General features: G+C 48.7%; 1 protein-coding gene across 1 annotated transcript in view; it reads left to right on the top strand.

The window, feature by feature from the left end:
- Positions 1-1,072: 1,072 nt before the first annotated feature.
- The window catches only part of RBM19 (RNA binding motif protein 19), a 70,237-nt gene continuing 54,127 nt past the window's right edge, over positions 1,073-17,182 (top strand). Inside the window, exons 1-19 of the mRNA XM_080391491.1 lie at positions 1,073-1,230; positions 2,043-2,225; positions 2,783-2,914; positions 3,152-3,190; positions 3,736-3,943; positions 5,063-5,331; positions 5,786-5,860; positions 6,128-6,206; positions 6,935-7,006; positions 7,562-7,762; positions 8,594-8,724; positions 9,120-9,241; positions 10,010-10,106; positions 10,535-10,645; positions 11,140-11,340; positions 11,840-11,957; positions 13,559-13,701; positions 14,978-15,038; positions 16,777-16,856. Coding sequence (XP_080247617.1) covers positions 1,195-1,230; positions 2,043-2,225; positions 2,783-2,914; positions 3,152-3,190; positions 3,736-3,943; positions 5,063-5,331; positions 5,786-5,860; positions 6,128-6,206; positions 6,935-7,006; positions 7,562-7,762; positions 8,594-8,724; positions 9,120-9,241; positions 10,010-10,106; positions 10,535-10,645; positions 11,140-11,340; positions 11,840-11,957; positions 13,559-13,701; positions 14,978-15,038; positions 16,777-16,856 — 2,358 coding nt within the window. The 5' untranslated portion in view covers positions 1,073-1,194. The remainder of the gene's footprint in view (positions 1,231-2,042; positions 2,226-2,782; positions 2,915-3,151; positions 3,191-3,735; positions 3,944-5,062; positions 5,332-5,785; positions 5,861-6,127; positions 6,207-6,934; positions 7,007-7,561; positions 7,763-8,593; positions 8,725-9,119; positions 9,242-10,009; positions 10,107-10,534; positions 10,646-11,139; positions 11,341-11,839; positions 11,958-13,558; positions 13,702-14,977; positions 15,039-16,776; positions 16,857-17,182) is intronic.

Genomic DNA, 17,182 nt, shown 5'->3' with positions numbered 1-17,182 from the left:
CAAAGAGCTTGTGGCCATGTGTTCCCTGCTCTTTGAGCCTTTGGGATGGGCAGAGCCAGCCTCAGAAGGGCATTAGGAGATGGTGTCCCTGCCCAAGCTGTTTGTGGGGTGTAAGACCTCAGTGCCAGGGTGGCTTGCTCTGGGTGGGGGCAGCCTGCATCCCTGGGGGAAATCAGGTGTGGAGCCAAATGAGGGTGAAAAACTAGTGAGAGCTGTGCTGAAGCTGAGAGCTGTCCCGAGCATCTTCCTCTGGGGAGAAAGGTGTAAAGTCAGATTTCAGGTCCAGGTCACTGCCCCTCATGTGAAATGGGCAGAGCTGGACTGAAGGGCTGTGAGGAAGAGGGGATGCTTGAAGGGTAGGAGTCCCACTTTTCCACAGTATGCTTGCCCTCCAGCAACAGATGTCCAGGTAGGAGAGAACCTCCGGTGTTTAATAACCCTCAAGGAATTTATCTTCCATCATCTTTGGCCTCTTTTGTCCGCTGGAGCTTCTGCAACCCAGCATCCACTGGTTGTGGTGTTCAGCTGTTCCTCGGGGAGAGGCCGCTTTTGCTCAGCCCTGTCACCCTTCCCTCCCTGCTCCTGCCGCGGGGGCTTTGGGTGGGACAGCAGGGCGGCGAGGCACGCTGCGGCGTCCCCCCGTATCACCCCCAACCCCTCCATAGCCCCCGCGGGGGTCCTGCTCGGGTGGGCGCTGCCGTGCAGCGGCGGGCGCGGAGCTCCCTCCTCCGGCCCCACGGAGCAGCGCGGCCGGCCCGCGGGGCTGCAGCCGCACGCCTCGGAGACAGCCGGGGGTGGGCAGCGGGGGTCCCCGCTGATGCGGAGGCGGGGGGGCACGCAGCATCACCGGGGCGGGGCTGGCGGGGGGGGCGCGGTGACCCCCGGGACGGCGCTGCCGGCTCTCCCCGCATGCGGCCGGGTCCCCGGTCCCCTCCGCGTTTCCCCCCGCCCCCCCATACGCTGCCGGTGCCTGCCCCCTCGATGCTCCGTTGATGCTCCCGGTGTCCCGCGCGCCGTTGCTAGGGGCCGGTTGCTAAGGCCTTTGCCAGGCCCCGCCTCTGGCGCCTGCGCAGCGCAGTCCTTCGCCCACGTGACTCGGCGGGAAGATGGCGGCGCCCGCGGGCCGGCGTGTGCGGCGCTGAGCGCGGCGGGGCCTCGCCTTGTGCCGCGTGGCGCCTGCCTACTGTCGCTGCCATGTCGCGGCTTATCGTGAAGAACCTTCCCAACGGGGTGAGCCCGTCGCATGGGTGCGGTGTCTGCGGGGTGGAGGGGGGCTGCCCGCTCTGGAGCTGGGTCTGAGGGGGGACGCGGGCTCCTGAGCGGGGAGAGGCCCAGGAGGGGAGGGGGTCCGCCGTGTGGTGGGGACGCGGGGGAGCGGGGAGATTCTAGGGAGAGAGGGTCGGGGTCCGAAGATGTGCTGGGGAGAGGGACTCTGAGAGGTCCTGGAGGTGTGCGGGGGTCCTTGTGGGAGAGCGGGGAGGCTCCCGTGGGGGTGGGATGGTGGGGGCCTTTGGGCAGGGGGTGCCCCAGGAGAGCTCAGGGGGCCGCCCTGGCGGGGAGCGGGCAGTGTGGGGCATGGGCTGGGGGAGAGCCGCAGGGAAGGGAGCTGGCAGCCCCTCAGGCCGGGGGAGCGGCGCTTGTCGGGGCCCCGGCCCTTCGCTCGCTGTCAGGGAGGTGGGTGCAGGTGCTCGCTGTGCTGTTTTGCTGCCACCTGGGTCCCCCGTGAGGTCCCACCGGGCCTGGGGTTGAACTGGGGGCTTTACTGTGGCAGGCCCTGGGCTCCCTGAGAGCTGGGTGCCCCCTTGAGCTGCAGGGGTACTGCAGGCGGAGGTCTGCACATGTGGGGGTTCTTGGGGAGATGAAGGGGTTCGGTGGCTCACGTGTTGGGTTTTTGTTCGTGTTGCTGTGAGACGGTGTGGTTCCTACAGCACTTTGGAAGCCTGTTGGTAGAAAATGTTTTGTTTTGGACTTGTCCACAAAGCGTGGCTCTAACTGTGTTACATTTCTGATTTGCCTTCCTGTTGTCCTTCTGCGCTTCCCAGATGAAGGAAGATCGCTTTCGGAAATTGTTTGCTGCCTTTGGTACGCTGACAGATTGTTGCTTGAAGTTCACCAAGGATGGCAAGTTCCGGAAATTTGGTTTCATTGGCTACAAGTCTGAAGATGAAGCTCAGACAGCCCTGAACCATTTCAACAGAAGTTTTATAGACACTTCCAGAATCACAGTGCGTTGATCTTTAAAAATACCTCCTTTTGATTCTTAAGAAAGTTTGTCATTGGAGATTTTGGTGGTCTTAGGGATCAATAGCTGGGGGCCAAGAAAGTCTAAAGATTAAGTCCCCTGCAGCAAAATAGCAAAGCCTGGTACCAGGCCTCATTGCTGGTGTCTCAAGCAGGTACTTGATTCCCATGGGCTGTGTTTGTGCACTAGCAGTGAATTCAGTGCTGGCTGGAACAGCGGTGTTAAGATTTTGAGCTGTCATAATCTAACATTTTGAACTTAAGCTCATTTTTTTCATTTCAAGTCATCCATCTTGTTCTGACAAAGAACAATTCATGATAAAACAGGACAACTGTGCTTAAATGAGCACAACAAACTGTTCCCCATGTCAAGTGAATATGTGGCTCTGTGCTTTTAAAATGAATGTCTGTATGAAGGTGCCTGTTCTTATCCTGCACATGCCCCCTCCATCCTGTCAAGGTTATAAGAAAGGTTCCTGATGGACGCTTATCCAGCAGTTAACAGAAGCATATGTTTAATTAAAGATCTGATTATTTTCAGGTTGAGTTATGCAAGTCTTTTGGTGACCCTTCAAAACCCAAAGCATGGAGTAAACACTCTCAGAAGGTCCCTACCCCAGAAAAACAGACCAAGAAACCCGTGGCAAGTGCAGCTCCTGCAGGCACAAAAAAAGTGAGTCTTGCTTGTTCCTGGAGGCTCTGGTGTATGTCAGTGACTTGGCGGCGAGAAGGGTAGCCTGGTGTGTGGAGAAAAGGACAGAGTAGCTGGGACAGTGGCTGTTGGGAGTCCTAGTTCTGGTATTTTCTGCCTTAGGATCTGTGTTCCCTGTGCCGTTAGGTTACCTGAAATTATCTTGGCTAAGCTTCTAATGAGCCTTTCTAAAAAAAAATATGTTTTTTTCTTCCCTAGGATAAAAACAAGAAAGATCCTGTGGAAAACTTAAAGGAGGTGAGTTGAGGTTGAATTGCAATCCCTACATTGTTGCTAGTTTGTATTAAAAGCAAGAGCTGAATAGGTATTTTCTATACTGTTTCCCATGCTTTCATTCAGGCAAGGTATATGATTTAACCAACTCAGTGACAGTCAGATTCTACTATAAAAAAACATTATTTGAACAATCCCAACACTGAAGACCAATTTTTTAGTTGTCAGCTACTCCTGTGTGACCATGCACTGTGTCCAGGACAATCCTGTTTGAACAACTCTGCTTTTTAACCCTATGTGAGTTTGTCATGTTTAACTTGTATAATTTTTTTCTTGTTAATGTTTTGTTTCCTTCTTTAAAGTACTTTCTAAACATCAGTTACAAAACAGAAACAGTAAGACTGAGAGATCTCGAGAAGACTTTAGTCACATTAAGTGCTCACCTTATTAGTGTGAAGCGAACTCCCCTTAAGGGATTTTTTTTATGTTGCTGGAAATTAGATGATATCTTTAAATTCAAACTTGCTACTAGTTCTTCACAGCTTGTGTGCTTATTTCTTTCCCAACAGTTGGAACAAGATGAAACATTCCAGGAGTTTTTGGTAGTTCACCAGAAACGGTCTCAAGTGGCCACTTGGGCTAATGACACTTTGGCAGAGGAGCCCAAGAAGGGAAAAGCAAAGCCAGCAGCTGATTATCTCAACTTTGATTCAGATGAGTCTGAGGAGCTGAGTGAGGATGGGAATGAACCCTCTGAAGATGAGGAGGAAACTGAAGGTACTGAAATGAACTATCACCCTTTGCTTGTCTTTGTCATGGTGAATGAGGGCAGGTGTGCTGATAGGACCCAGCTCTGAGTCTTGCCTACAAATGGAGACAGTGTAATCAGGAAGGTGGTTTCTCAAGCATGGGATTCATTCTGTGTGCTGTGGATTTATGGTTGTTCCCAAATCTGTGGAAATGTGGGAAATGCAGTTTCTGATATTAAGGGGATGGCATTTGTGCTTTCCCCTGCATCCTTAAGTCAATGTCTAGGCAAGAGTAACAGGGCAAACATCTGCATTTTTCCCTTAAATGCTGTCCTAGCCTGCAGCTTCTTTCATCTCCAGGGTTTCCAGAGCTGGATGTGGTTTCTAAAGAGAAACCATTTTTAGTAACCTATAGCTGTTGTCTGTGAACTTGTCTGGTCTGCCTTTGATGCACATTTCTGTAAACGACGTGTCCTTGCACCCTGTCAGATTTGATGAGAAGGGGCAGAGTTCAGTGTCTTGGATCCTGAAAGGAAAACGGTATCCTAGTGGAGCAGTGGGTTAACTTAGAAGACTGAGAAATCTGGCCTGCAGTTTGGTGTATGTTGTGTTAGAATCCAGTCTCCCTGCACCAGTAACTAATGTGGTTTTGAAGCCTTTCTCCTCTCTATGTGGTTTTTCCTTATGCTGTCCTATGGCTGTGAATGGCATTTTCTCTGCTGCTTCTCATCTTTCCTTGGGTTAAAATGTAGGTGTGATCAGTTGATCTTTGGTGGAAGGGTGTTGAGGAGAAACTGCTTCTTCTGTTCTTTTCCCTGCAAAACTAAACTAAACAATCGAAAATCTTCTCCGGGTTCTACTTAAAGTATTTCATTAAAATGGAGTCAAAATACTTTGCCATGGAATTCCTCAAGCTCCTTTCTGAATTGTTCTATATGTGAACTGTTGCTTTGAAAAACAGTGATCCAGACTGTCAGTCTGGAAGTGCTGAGATAAAACTGCTCTGCTATTCTCAAACTTTTCCTTTCCATGGAAAGGGTAAAGGAGAAGGAGATGGTTCTCATGGTTGTGTCAGTTCTCGGCTTTTACCTGGTTGGGGAGAGTGCAGCAGCATCTGTGTGCAAAACTTCTCTGGTCTCTCCAACAGCAAAGAAAGGAGGTAAGAAGGCAGCTACCAGCAAAGACCTCTCCGATATGGATTACTTGAAATCTAAAGTAGTCAAGAATTCATCCTCACCATCCAGTACAGAGGAAGAAACAGATAGTGAGGAGACAGAAGAGGAAAGTGAGAATGAGGAAGATCTGGGCACTGCAGAAACCATCAGCACCTGCACAGATAAAAGGGGGAAGCCAAAAGCCCAACAAATACAGCAAGAGAGAACAGTGGAGAAGAAGAAAAAAGGGCCCACTCTAGAGGTATAGCTGAATTCGACTTTTATCTAAAGCAGGAGCTGAAAGCTTGAAAGCTGTGGGACTCTGTAGGTACCAGCTTTCTTGGCTCACTGGGCTGGAGCCATTAAACTAGTTTGCTGGATCTCCTGTTAGTATTTCTTGAATTCCCAGAGATGGGACTTCCAAACAGGTGCTGCTAATGCACTTCTTGGAGGCTTTTCTGTTTTTCCTGTGTCAGTCTCTGTGTGCAGGAAACGCTGTTCTGCAGAATTCAGTTTTTAGTGACTGGGTTTGAGTATCCTAGCCAAACCTGGCACCTCCTGCCTAGCCTGAGGCAGCTGCAAGAATCTCTTGATATTCTCTTCCGCTCTTCAGCCTCCTGTTTGTTGGAGAAGACTGGCTTGTTCTGCTATGGGGTTTTTTTGTTATTTTTCACTCAGCTTGCTTTTTTTTTTTTTCCTCTCCCATCTCTGTGCAGAATCAAGGCAGCACAGCAGAAGCTAGTACACCATACACAGTGAAACTTCGTGGTGCCCCCTTGAACATCACTGAGGCAAGCTTTGTTACCAAGCTGGGAAGGGAGGCTCAAGGGTGTTCTCAGGTGTAACATGGTGTGATCTTTGCAAAGGCTTCTATCTTCACTTATGGAGCTGTTTTGAGGGTTGTGCGGGTGCTTGGAGGAACTTTTGAACTGGCTTTGTGCAGATACGTTGTGTGTTGCACATGGTGTATTTTTTTTATCAAGTACAGAAACAACCTAAGTCTGAAACCTGCTTCTTCCTGTATCTGAGAACTTACTTAATTCTAATTCTTCCTGCAGCAAAAAGTTCGTGAATTCTTCTTGCCTTTGAAGCCAGTGGCAATCCGGATAGGAAAAAATGCCCGGGGGAAAAATACAGGTAATGTCTGTATGTGGAAGTGGGAGTTAGAGGACCTCTCAGTCACACCTCTGCTCTTTTCATCTGCAATTCCAAATTGGTGGCTCATGTCCTGGTTCTTACAGACCTTTCTATGACTTTGCAGCTCACCTGCCCTAGTTGCTGTCCATACGATGCCGCGGGCAGAGTTATGTTGGCTGTGCTCCCTTAGGAGTAGCAGCAGGAGCCATTTCTTTGATGTGTCTCTGGAACTTTCCTAAATATCCCAAACCACACTAAGGAAAAGTCTCTTCCTCTGGGATAGCTGCAGCAGCACCTAGGGACTTTGCTGACCAGTGCGTATTGGCTGCAGAGCCGTCCTTAGCCAAGGTGGCTCTCCTGACAGGCTGTGGCTACTGGAGGTGCCCATCAGAAGGAGTGCGTTGCTGGTCATCAGAGCTGGCAGGAAACTTTGCTATGTGCTGTTTTCCTTTCGTAGCCTAACAGCGGATGCACTTTTATTTGCTCTTGGAGACACCTGTGAAAGCCTACTTCAGCTGTTAAGTCAGGCTTCTTTGGTTCACATGTAGAGAATAAGCTTTTAAAAGGCAGCCTTCCAGTCTGACATGGCCATTTTCAGGCTGGATTGAAACTTCAATGGGAGCTGAATGCTTTATCTATAGGAATCTATATTAAAGAAAGCCCGATTTACCCTTAATTAGCCAATTAGTCCCCACATGATGCTCAGTTGAACCTTTCCTTCCTCCAAGGTTATATCTTTGTTGACTTGAAGAGTGAAGCAGAAGTGCAGAGAGCCTTGAAGCGAAAGAAAGAATACGTAGGTAAGGGCTATTTGTTCCTTCTTGTTCTGGCTGATGTTGATGGCAGGGTGCTCAGCTGCTGAAGTGTTCACTGCAGAAGTATCTCCTGTTTCGGTTTTTCTCAGGCAGATGGTGGGGGTGATTTCCTGTGCTCAGCTGATGTGGGATAAACCAGGTGCCGTGTCAGGAACGGCATAGAATTGGCGAGTGACTGAGCTGTGCATGTTGCTCTTTGGCTCTCAGTTTTTGTCATGTGCTTGGAGTGTATCTTACTCTTGGTATAAAAATGATACTGTTCAGATCTGGTTGGGATAGTACAGGGGATTTGTACAAACGATCCTGTAAGCCTGTGTTTGAAACCTGTTCTTGGCCTAACCCTTAGTGTACCTACTAACATTATATTTGCAATAATCCTGTGTAGGATGGGAATATCTACTTGGAAGCCTGTGGACTAGGTTGGCACAGGCAGAAAGGCTGAAGCTCTGTTGCTGCTGTAAGCCCAGGCTCTTTGTGCATTGATATTGATTGCCCATGGCCTTGGGAAGCATCTAATGTGCCTCTGTGTGTGTGGATTAGGTGGGCGATGCGTTGAGGTATTCCGATGCAGGAATACCACAAAAGAAACTGTTACGGCAAAACCTGATAAGCACACATGGCAAAGAAGGAAGAGGGATGATGAAGAAGAGGAGGACTTGTCTGAATCGGGGAGACTCTTTGTCAGGAATCTTCCTTTTACTAGCACTGAGGAGGACTTGGAGAAGATCTTCTCCAAGTACGGTAAGTATTTGCTTATCTGCTTGGGATTTGTAGGGCTACGTCGTTCCTTCATGCACGTGGAGGTTTTCTTGCTGGGTGTGAATGGACAAAGCTGTGTGTCCAACACATCTTGAATGTGGACTGACTCCCATCGCCTTTGTTGCCTGCTGTGGCTGCTCAGCTTTGTAACTGATGCTGGCTCCATGCTTCTTTGCTCGAAGCACATACTGCTGCGTGCATCTGCCCTCGCCCCTCTTGTCACATCTTGGATGCAATGGTAAAAACTCTTGCCAGTCAGTGAAGGCTCTGAGTCCTAGTGGGATGGGGAGGAGGAAAAGATAACCAAAAGCACCTGCTGCATGAAATGCATGCAGGAGATTGCTGGATACAATAGGTAAGAGGTGAATCTCTGAGGTACACCCCAAATTCATGCTCGTGTTTGGCATGTCAAGTGGGAGTTTGAAGCTTCCCTTTTCTAGCTCAAAGTTAAACAAATTTAAAGTTGTCTTGGCGTTAGAGTATCCTGCAGGGGAACACAGTGTTAGGTTGTGGAAATCTTTATTTCTGACTGAAAGTAAATGCAGCTGCTCAGAACTTGCCTGGTTTGTGTCGTGTGTCAAAGTCACGTGGTGCACAGCTGGACTTGGGGTGCTTTTGCTGGACCTGCCTTGTCAGTCTGCAGTCAGCTGTTCCTCACTCAGGCTGGTGGCTCACCATACACCCTCTGCAATATCCAGGGCTGCTCTGCCCTCCCTGGCTCCCCTCCTCCCCGGTTTTGGCCAGGAGGTGCCAGTTCAGAGTGTATGATGGCTGTGCAGGACATCTGTCATGGTAAAGCCTTGCCTTTTGCAGGACCCCTCTCGGAGATCCATTTCCCTATAGACAGACTGACCAAGAAACCCAAAGGGTTTGCTTTCATCACCTATATGATTCCTGAGCATGCGGTGAAGGCTTACACAGAAATGGATGGGCAAGTGTTCCAGGTACAGTGACTGATGGTTTTCCTGTGGTATTGGATTGCAGCTGGTGAGCCTGTTTGTTAATAATGTGACCAAGTGTTTGCTTCTGTCCTTGGCTGGAAAGGTTTAGTTTCTTTTACCTTGCTGTATGGGAACACTGGTACTTTTGGTAGAGTAGCCTGATTTGAACAGCCTTGCAGGTACCAAAACCTGAACTAGAAGTGGAGTCTCAGTATCTCACATTGTGTAGCTACTCTGACTTGCAGTAACGTCTCTTTTGGGAAAGAAGGTTCCCTCCTTCCACTTAGGAAGTCCTGCTTGATAAGTAAAGGTGCCAGAAAATCTCCTCCACTCTGCTTAGTTCATGAACTTCTGTAGGTTATTTTGGAGCTGCTGGACCTCTTCTTCTTTTCTTCTAGGGTAGAATGATGCATCTTTTACCATCCACAATCAAAAAGGAAAAAATTGAAGATGTAGATGCAGAAGAGTCTTCCTCCTACAAAAAGCAGAAAGAGGCCAAGGATAAAGCCAAGAGTACCAGGTACAGAGGTGTCTTGTAGTGGAGCAAGACAAACACAACCTGCCAAATTTCCAGGTGGCAGGAATGCATGTGGGGTCTTTGTGAGGGCTGTATAAATTACCAGAGTCAAGAAAGCATCTGCTGTCTAGCTCTCCTGCCTTTATCTCTCTTACCTACTTGATTCCTCTGTCTAAGTAGCTCTAATAGTTCAGTGAACAGCATAACTTGAGAAAAACATGGGTTTGAACAGCTTTGAGTATGATTTTTATTTCTCTGGTGTCTAGTAAGTTGGTCTGATGCTGTAATTCTTCAGGGTAGTGGTTTCAGATCATTTGGGTCTTTCTACTTGGCCACCTGTATTTCTAAAACTTGTAGGAACTTTTTCTTTCTATGTGACAGATTAATTTGAAAGTAGTGGCTGATATTTTCAAACTTGAAGGGAAAGAAGCAGAGCCTTGCTTGCTTGGGCTTTATGCTTTTAGGAAACCAATTGAAAAAGCGTGTGTTCCTCTGAGCCAACATCTGAGCTTCCAGCTGTAACTGCAGAGCTGTGACCTAGGTTCTCTAGGGAAGAAGAGCTAAGCTGCCTTTCTGTTTACTCTCCAGTCATATCTCCCTCATCCTGTCCCTTCTCTAAGGACATTCCACTCTTCTTTCGCTATAACTCTGCACTCTGGCTGCTAATGGTGTCATTCAAAGCTGTTTTTTACCCGGGACTGTTGAATAGAGAGACACCAGTGGAAGAAGGGACCGTGTGACTCTGAATCTGGCTCTTCTTTCTCTTCCCAGCTCTCACAACTGGAACACGTTGTTTGTGGGGACAAACGCCGTGGCTGATGCCATTGCTCAGAAGTACAATGCTTCCAAAAGCCAAGTGTTGGATCATGTGAGTTGGGTTATTGATCAGCTAGGATGGGAAATCACTTTCCTATCTGCTTCCTTGTGCCCAGGGCCTTCCTGATCTTTTTGTGCAGCAAAAGCTTCTGTGGTGCTGTAGCTTCCCTGTGGGATCTGAGCCGAACAATCCTTTTGTCACTGGAGGACAGTGACACTCCCAGCCTTCCTTCCCACTCTGCTTTTCTGTGGCTGAATTTTGCATTTCTACATAACTAGAAGCTGATGGAAATTTACATCCTAAAGTTCAGATCCTTCCTGGAAATTTCATTTTGCTTTGGGAAGCACTCCGACTCCAATGGCAAAACTCCCAGCAGCCTCAGAGGAGCTGGAGCATTTCGCCTTCAAGGTTTTTGCCAAATTCCCTTTGCATCTGCTTCTGAGAGCAGCAGGAATAACAGGTGACTGATGTTCTTGCAGGAGAGTAAAGACAGCGTGGCAGTGAGGGTTGCTCTGGGAGAAACTGAGCTGGTCCAGGAAATTCGCCAGTTCCTCATTGAAAACGGAGTCAGCCTGGATTCCTTCAGTCAGGTGAGATGCCCAGCTGGCGGCAGCTACGTGGACCTACCTCTTCTATATGATGATCTAATCTTAGTGTCCTCAGCTTTCTTTGAAATTAGTAGTTAAGTCCTCAGTGTTTTGCAGGATCGAACCCTCACATGGGTTAGGAATTATTCTGTCTATTTGAAAATGCAGCTGCCCTCAGGATGGTTGAAATACATAGTATGATGTCTTCCAGTATGACAGTCAGCTTGCTGTGGGCAGAGGAGGAGTCCTGTGTCTGTACCAGGGTGGATGTGGAGCTGAAGCCTCTATATATGAGCATTTGTGGAACAGGGAACTTGTACTGGGGGGTGAATCTTATACAAAGTGTTTTCCAAGTGGCTGTTGGCCCTCTTGGATCCTGGAAAGGGATGAAGTGGAGTGAGAGGGCACGGTGTGTTAGATCATCTTTAGTTGGTAAGATACTAGGTTTTGCTTTTTTAAATCCCACCTCCCCTTTCTTTCCCCACTGAACATGGCAGGCGGCTGGTGAACGGAGTAAAACAGTGATCCTGGTAAAGAACCTCCCAGCCAGCACGAGTGTAGCGGAGCTGGAGGATGTCTTTGGCAAACACGGGAGCCTGGGCCGGGTGCTGCTGCCAGAAGGAGGCATCACGGCCATTGTGGAGTTCCTGGAGCCAACTGAGGCAAAGCAAGCGTTCACCAGGCTGGCCTACTCCAAGGTGAGTGTGGCAAGGGGTGGGCTTGCCTGGAGAGTGTGGATCTCGGCTAGTTGTGAACCTGCAGAAAGGAGTGCTTGCTACAAATATGAGGGGCAGAGGACTTTTGAGGAAAGTGAGTTATCCCAGAGCCACTGCTGCTGCCCTTGATCCCTTGGGTTTAGGGAGATGTCTGGTGCATCCTAGTGCAGCAGTGGCTGAGTAGGGCTCTCAGCCTGCAGGAGATGGCTGGAGGAGGGAGCTGTGATGTTTCTAGAAAAATCTCGGTGGCCTGGAGAGGGTTTCTTTTACCTTTTGCAATACAGGAGCGGTCCATGGTAGATTGTGGGCCAGTGTGAGGCTGGATGCAGACTGTCCTTCGGTGAAAGAGTTTAGCAATCTGAAAAAAGTTGCTCAGCTTTTCCACTGTAGTTTTCCATTACGGAGTGAAAGCAAAATAAAGCTGAGAGCAGAGCTTTTTCTTGCCCTCCACCTTCCTTTCTCTCCTGTGTTCTCTTTACAGTTTCATTCTGTGCCATTGTATCTGGAATGGGCTCCCATGGGTGTCTTCTTCAGCCCAGCCCCTCAGAAAAAAACCCTTGAGGCTCCAGAAAAGGAGGGCAAAGCAAGGCTGGTACCTGGTAAGAACTTCGACTTTGGGACAGAGAGATCTCTGGTTGTTCCGTTGCTCCTTTATGCGTAAAGCAGCAATGCTGATATTCCTGACCCTTTGGGGATGAAACCAACCCAATGAAGTTGTCTGCACAGCCCTTAGTGTCACCCTGTCTGTGGTGCGTTAGTTAATCACGTCACACAAGCACTGTGCTTGTTCCTGCCCCTGCTTCCCTTGCCTCCTGGGTGCAGCGTGGGCAGTGAAGTGCTGCTTGCAGTGCACAGGCTCAGTTTGGACTGGGCTAACAAACACAGGCTCTGGGAAGAGATTTTTGGTCTAGTCTGGTCTTGGCAGCAGCTGTTGGGTGAGCAGTAGCTGTTCTCTGTAAGCTGGGCCTGACCTGAGCATGTGTGCTGTTACGTGCTGTGCAAGGACAGCTCTTGGGATGGAGCTGGGGGGACTTCTGCACACCCCTGGCCCAGTGCAAGCTCTCCTCGTACAGAATGAGGGAAAAATAAGCCTAGAAAAATCACTGCGGTGGCTGCTGATGTCAAAGGGAGGTACATAGTTTACCCCGTCTGAGCACAGTCAGCTGTGCTGTAGGGGATGAAGCCGCTCTAAAAGACAAGCGGTCTAGCGAGGAAAGGAGCTGACGAGTCAATGCATGAGAGAAAGCGAGAGAGCACGCTTGTGTGTATTCTCTGATGTCTAATAAGGGCCTAGTCCCACTGCAGCCTCCACTTCAGTGCAGGATCCAACAGGTATCTCCCCACCCTCCCGCTCGTGCGAAAGCTCAGTAGCTTTGAGGCCTCTTCATTGTGTTAAGTAGAGTGGAAATTATTAAACCACGTTAAGAGTTGGGAAGAGGGAAATGGATGAATGGGTATATGGATGGAGAGAGTCAAAATGCAGTTGGCAAAGCCTTTCTCCTTGGTAAGGCCAACTGCAAATGCCAGATGATGTGCCCCCTGAGCAGCTGTACAGTACTAAGGTTGGTGCCCCAGAAGAAGCTGTTATGCTGACTGCTGAATTGCAGCTTGATTATTTGGTTTTCTTTTTACGGATTTGTCTTTGCAGAATCCCACAACAAGATTTGTACAAAATACTGTGTGCTGCTGTTGACCTGAGTGTGGTTTGTGGGTCACAGAGTGCGAACTCTGGAAGTGTTAATGCTATAGTGAAGCCCTTTAAGACCACAGCCTCTGTGCTGGGTGCAGTTCTTCATTGCCCTTCGGTATGTGTTTGGGCTTAACAGACCATATTTCTTCACATGCTGATGGGGTAGTTCTCGTTTCATGTCCTGCAGATACGTATTAAACAGAGATGAGGTTTTAGAGCAGCACAGAAGGATGTTCAGACTCGTTTGGGGCCTCTTGCCTAGTTCAGCGGGTGTCTGACTGGGTTTGGTGGGACAATGAGTGCTGGGGAAGCACTACACTCAGAGAATAGGCAATATTTTAGGTTTTCATGGGGACATGTTCATATACTGTGTGTTGAGCTTGCTTCAGTCCATGTCTGCCCAGAAGGAGCCAACAGAGGTGGCCTATTCCCGCTGGGGTAGTGGGTAAGCTCCCCCAAAACTTGGCTTTGTTATATCTTACAAGGTTGGGTTCATTCTCTTTGTTTCAGGTGAAGCTATAAAAGGCTCAGAGGAAGCAGCAGCACAGGAAGAAGAGGAGGAAGAAGAAGAGGAGGAAGAAGAAAGCATCCCTGGTTGTACCTTGTTCATCAAAAACCTGAACTTTGCCACCACGGAAGACACGCTGAAGGAGGTGAGCTATAAGCGAGGAGAAGGGACTGGGTTTTCCTTAGCACAGTCCACCCTGATGGAGTGGGAGGGGGTTGAATGTGGGGTTGTGGGCTGGACTGAGATGCCTGGTGGAGTAAAGCCCCCACTCCCAGCGTGGGCTAGAAGAAAGGGCTCTACTCTGCTGCAGAAGGAAAGGGGGAAGCTGTTCTCTACCTGTTGTGCTGAGGATAAAATGTTCAAAGGAGTTGTATTGCAGCCAGTATGACCTAATGGGAGATTAGGGAGCACTGGATTGTACTGGGACTGGGAACCTCTGCTTTGGGATTTCAGGCGTCAGTTAAGACAAAATGTATCTGAAACAGTTTTGATGGGGTTTAATTCCACCTCGGGACAGGTGGAGGCAGTAGGAAATCTTTTAAGACTCCTCATTTCTCATGCTTTCTGTGATGCTTTTCCTTGGGACAAGCATTTCTGCAGCTGTGATTCTGCTTTGTGTGTTAAAGCAATAAATAAATAAATGATGGTTTCACTAAGATGTGCTTTTCATCTAAGCTTTTACCAGCATTGAGCTGTCTGTACTGCTTTACCCCAGTAAAGCACTTGGGAGAGATCATAGCATTTCTAAAGCCACGTGGGATATTAATAGCAAATAGGGAAAAGCAACTGGGAATTGTCATCTCTGCCGTTTTTTGTAGCCATGGAAAATGCCATGTTTCATGGCCCAAGAATGCTGGTGCAATGTCAGTGCTTCCTTGACCTGTGCTTCTCTACCTTGGGACTATGGTACTGTGTAAAGACCCTGGTCCACTTGCGTCTGGGAAAAAACGTACGTGTTCAGAGGAGGACTAGGACTCGTCCCCTCTTCTTTTTCTGCCTTCTGGCTGCAGTTTTACAAGGGAGTCGAATAGGTGGTTTGCAGCCCCTGCTACCCTCCAGTCCGTCCTGCGTGTCCTTGGAAAGAGCTATGTTCTGGGGGCATCACAGGAGCCACCCACCCCTAAGGTCCCTACCCAGCTGAGGGCATCTTGTAACCCATAGTGTTCCTCCCAAGCCATCCCAGATCTACACACAGTTTCTGGGGAGTGGTGGAGGATCATGTGTGAGTGTTGGGAGGGTATATTTGTACAGAAATAATTTTATAATAGAAGACACAGCTGCACTGACTGCTTGTCAGGCGTGTGCTGTGGGAACGTGGACCTGTGAGCATGTGCTCCTGGCTCTGGAAGAGGGCTACATTGTCACTCGAGTTGCAAGCCTCTGACAAAAGGAACTGAATCACGTGTCCAAATTCCTTGCAGACATTCTCCAAAGTGGGAGCTGTGAAGAGCTGCACGATATCCAAGAAGAAAGACAAAGCAGGTACTCTAGATGTTGCTGTTCAATTCCTTCCCTCGGCTGGTTGCTGAGGGCTCAGGTGTGGCATTGCTTTAGCATTCATCTGGCTGAGCATTTGTGTTCTCGTTGGCGAAATCCTTAATATTTCTAGAAGTGTGCCTGTTGAAATGGCTGAAAGCAGCAACCAAAAATATCCTGGGGTTCAGTCTAGAAGGTTAAGCTCTATTGTGGGATTTGTGGAGACGTGGCCTTCTTTTGAGATAGAGATAGAGAAGCCAACTCCTTCAGGATCACAGAAGAGAGCAGGATGCAAGTTGAAAGGGACCAGTGTCCCACGATGATTAAAGCTGTGTATGGCATGCTTTATCCACAGTAACGGCCAGGATCTTCAAGGATGCCTGGCTGAGTACAGTGCTGAGTGGGCTTCGTTCGCCTTCTGCCTGCCAGCTTCAAACTCAGCAGGCTGTGGTGGTGAGTGGTTATGCCTGTTGCATTGACTGCACTTGCTTTCTGAGTGGTTGGACAGGGAAGACTGCTTAAGGCAAGCCCTGGCTGGATGGACTGTGCCTTCTTTCCAGATTTTAGGTTAGGGAGTTGAACAGCTTTGTGGAATTTTGCCTTAACAGAGCTCCTCTTGCATGGGATACTTGAAAACTCAGATCCAGTGAAAGAGGGAAAAAATAAAGCAAACTCTTCAGTACCGTTTGCATGTCTGGCTGTAGGTATGTTTCTGACCAGACAGCAACACTTGAGTCTAGGCTGATCTCATACCGCCTACCAAAGGGATCCCCTTTGGTCACTGTGGGGTCATCTCCACAGTCTGCTACCACTGAAGTTTTGAAGTTGGAAACCAGACGTGGTTTTGCTCTGGTTTTCCCTTTCCTTGCTCAGCCTTATTTATGGCTCTTGTACTGGTCAGCTGTTCCTCAGAAGCGTGGTGTGACTGTAGGCACTGCAAACCTTTGGTGTACAGGAACGTGGAATAGGTGTCTCCTCCTTTGGTGTGGAACTGGCAGCTGCCCGCCCAGGTTTATAGAAGTACTTGCTCTTTCTGTGCCTTACAGTCCTCAAAGGCATTTTGTCTCTTAAGCAAAACTTTGTGATGATGGGAAATAAAGCATGTGGCAGTCCAGACGGAAACAGATCTCATGCTTGGCTCCCCGCAGTGGTCAGTAACCAGCTGCTTGCCAAGTGTTGGCCAAAATGTATTTCTGAAGCAGTCGCAGATCAGAAGTGTCTCCTCTGGGGACCAAACTGCAACCTGCATACTGCTGTCCTGCAACAAAAGTCACACCCATTTCTGGGTTGTTGGCACATTTTCCAAATGAAGGTCTTGTTTCAGTCGTGAGGGAAAAGTCCTGTGTATAAACAAATGTTTGTGTGTCCATAATGGGATCAGTTACCTTGACTGTGACCAGCAGTTGTTTTATAGGACTTAGTGGTTTATTTAAGGAGATTGCACTGAAATTAGGCAAAGCAAAAAATCTGGTTTGCCTGCAACACTGGTTATCTCTTCTTCGACACCGGCACCAAACCAAGCTGTTCTAGAGCAGGGTCTTGTCAAAACAAACCAGAAAGGGGTGCTTGGAAGGAGCGTCAGGGTCAGGGCTTGGGCAGGCTGGCACTTTGCCTGGGGTATTAGTTTGTCCCCTCCCAGTTTTGTCAATCAGCGCTTGCTTGCTCTTGATTTGTTCTTAAATCTTTTGCTTAATATTGTCACTGTTACCTGCTAGTCTACTGAGTCCCCTTTCTCTTCTGACAGGCACTTTGCTTTCCATGGGATTTGGATTTGTGGAGTACAAGAAGCCGGAGAGTGCGCAGAAAGCCCTGCGCCAGCTCCAGGTAAGCTTAAATGTTGTCAGTTGGATTTCTTTCCTGAGATGGTGGGCAAAGGCTTGGATGAACTGTGAAGTCCAAAATGTAGCTGAGGATGCCAGTGCTATGAGTTACACTGTGCAGACAGAGAAACCTCTAAAATGGTCCAGATCTGTGAGGGAAGAGGGTGTGTAAAGGGACCAGACCTCATGCAAAAGACTGTTTCCTAGCACTGGTCCGATACAGAGGCGGCAGAAAATCCGCTGTGATTGAAGTTTAACAAGTTTATTCTTCAAGGTGCCCTTTGCAGAGGTGATGGAGACCCAGGCCCCCACTTGCAACGAGAACAAATA

The sequence above is a fragment of the Falco punctatus genome, assembly GCF_963210335.1.
Source record: "Falco punctatus genome assembly, chromosome: 1".
Taxonomy (NCBI): Eukaryota; Metazoa; Chordata; class Aves; order Falconiformes; family Falconidae; genus Falco; species Falco punctatus.
Note: the sequence above shows the minus strand (reverse complement) of the source record. Positions and strands in the feature narration are given on the sequence as shown.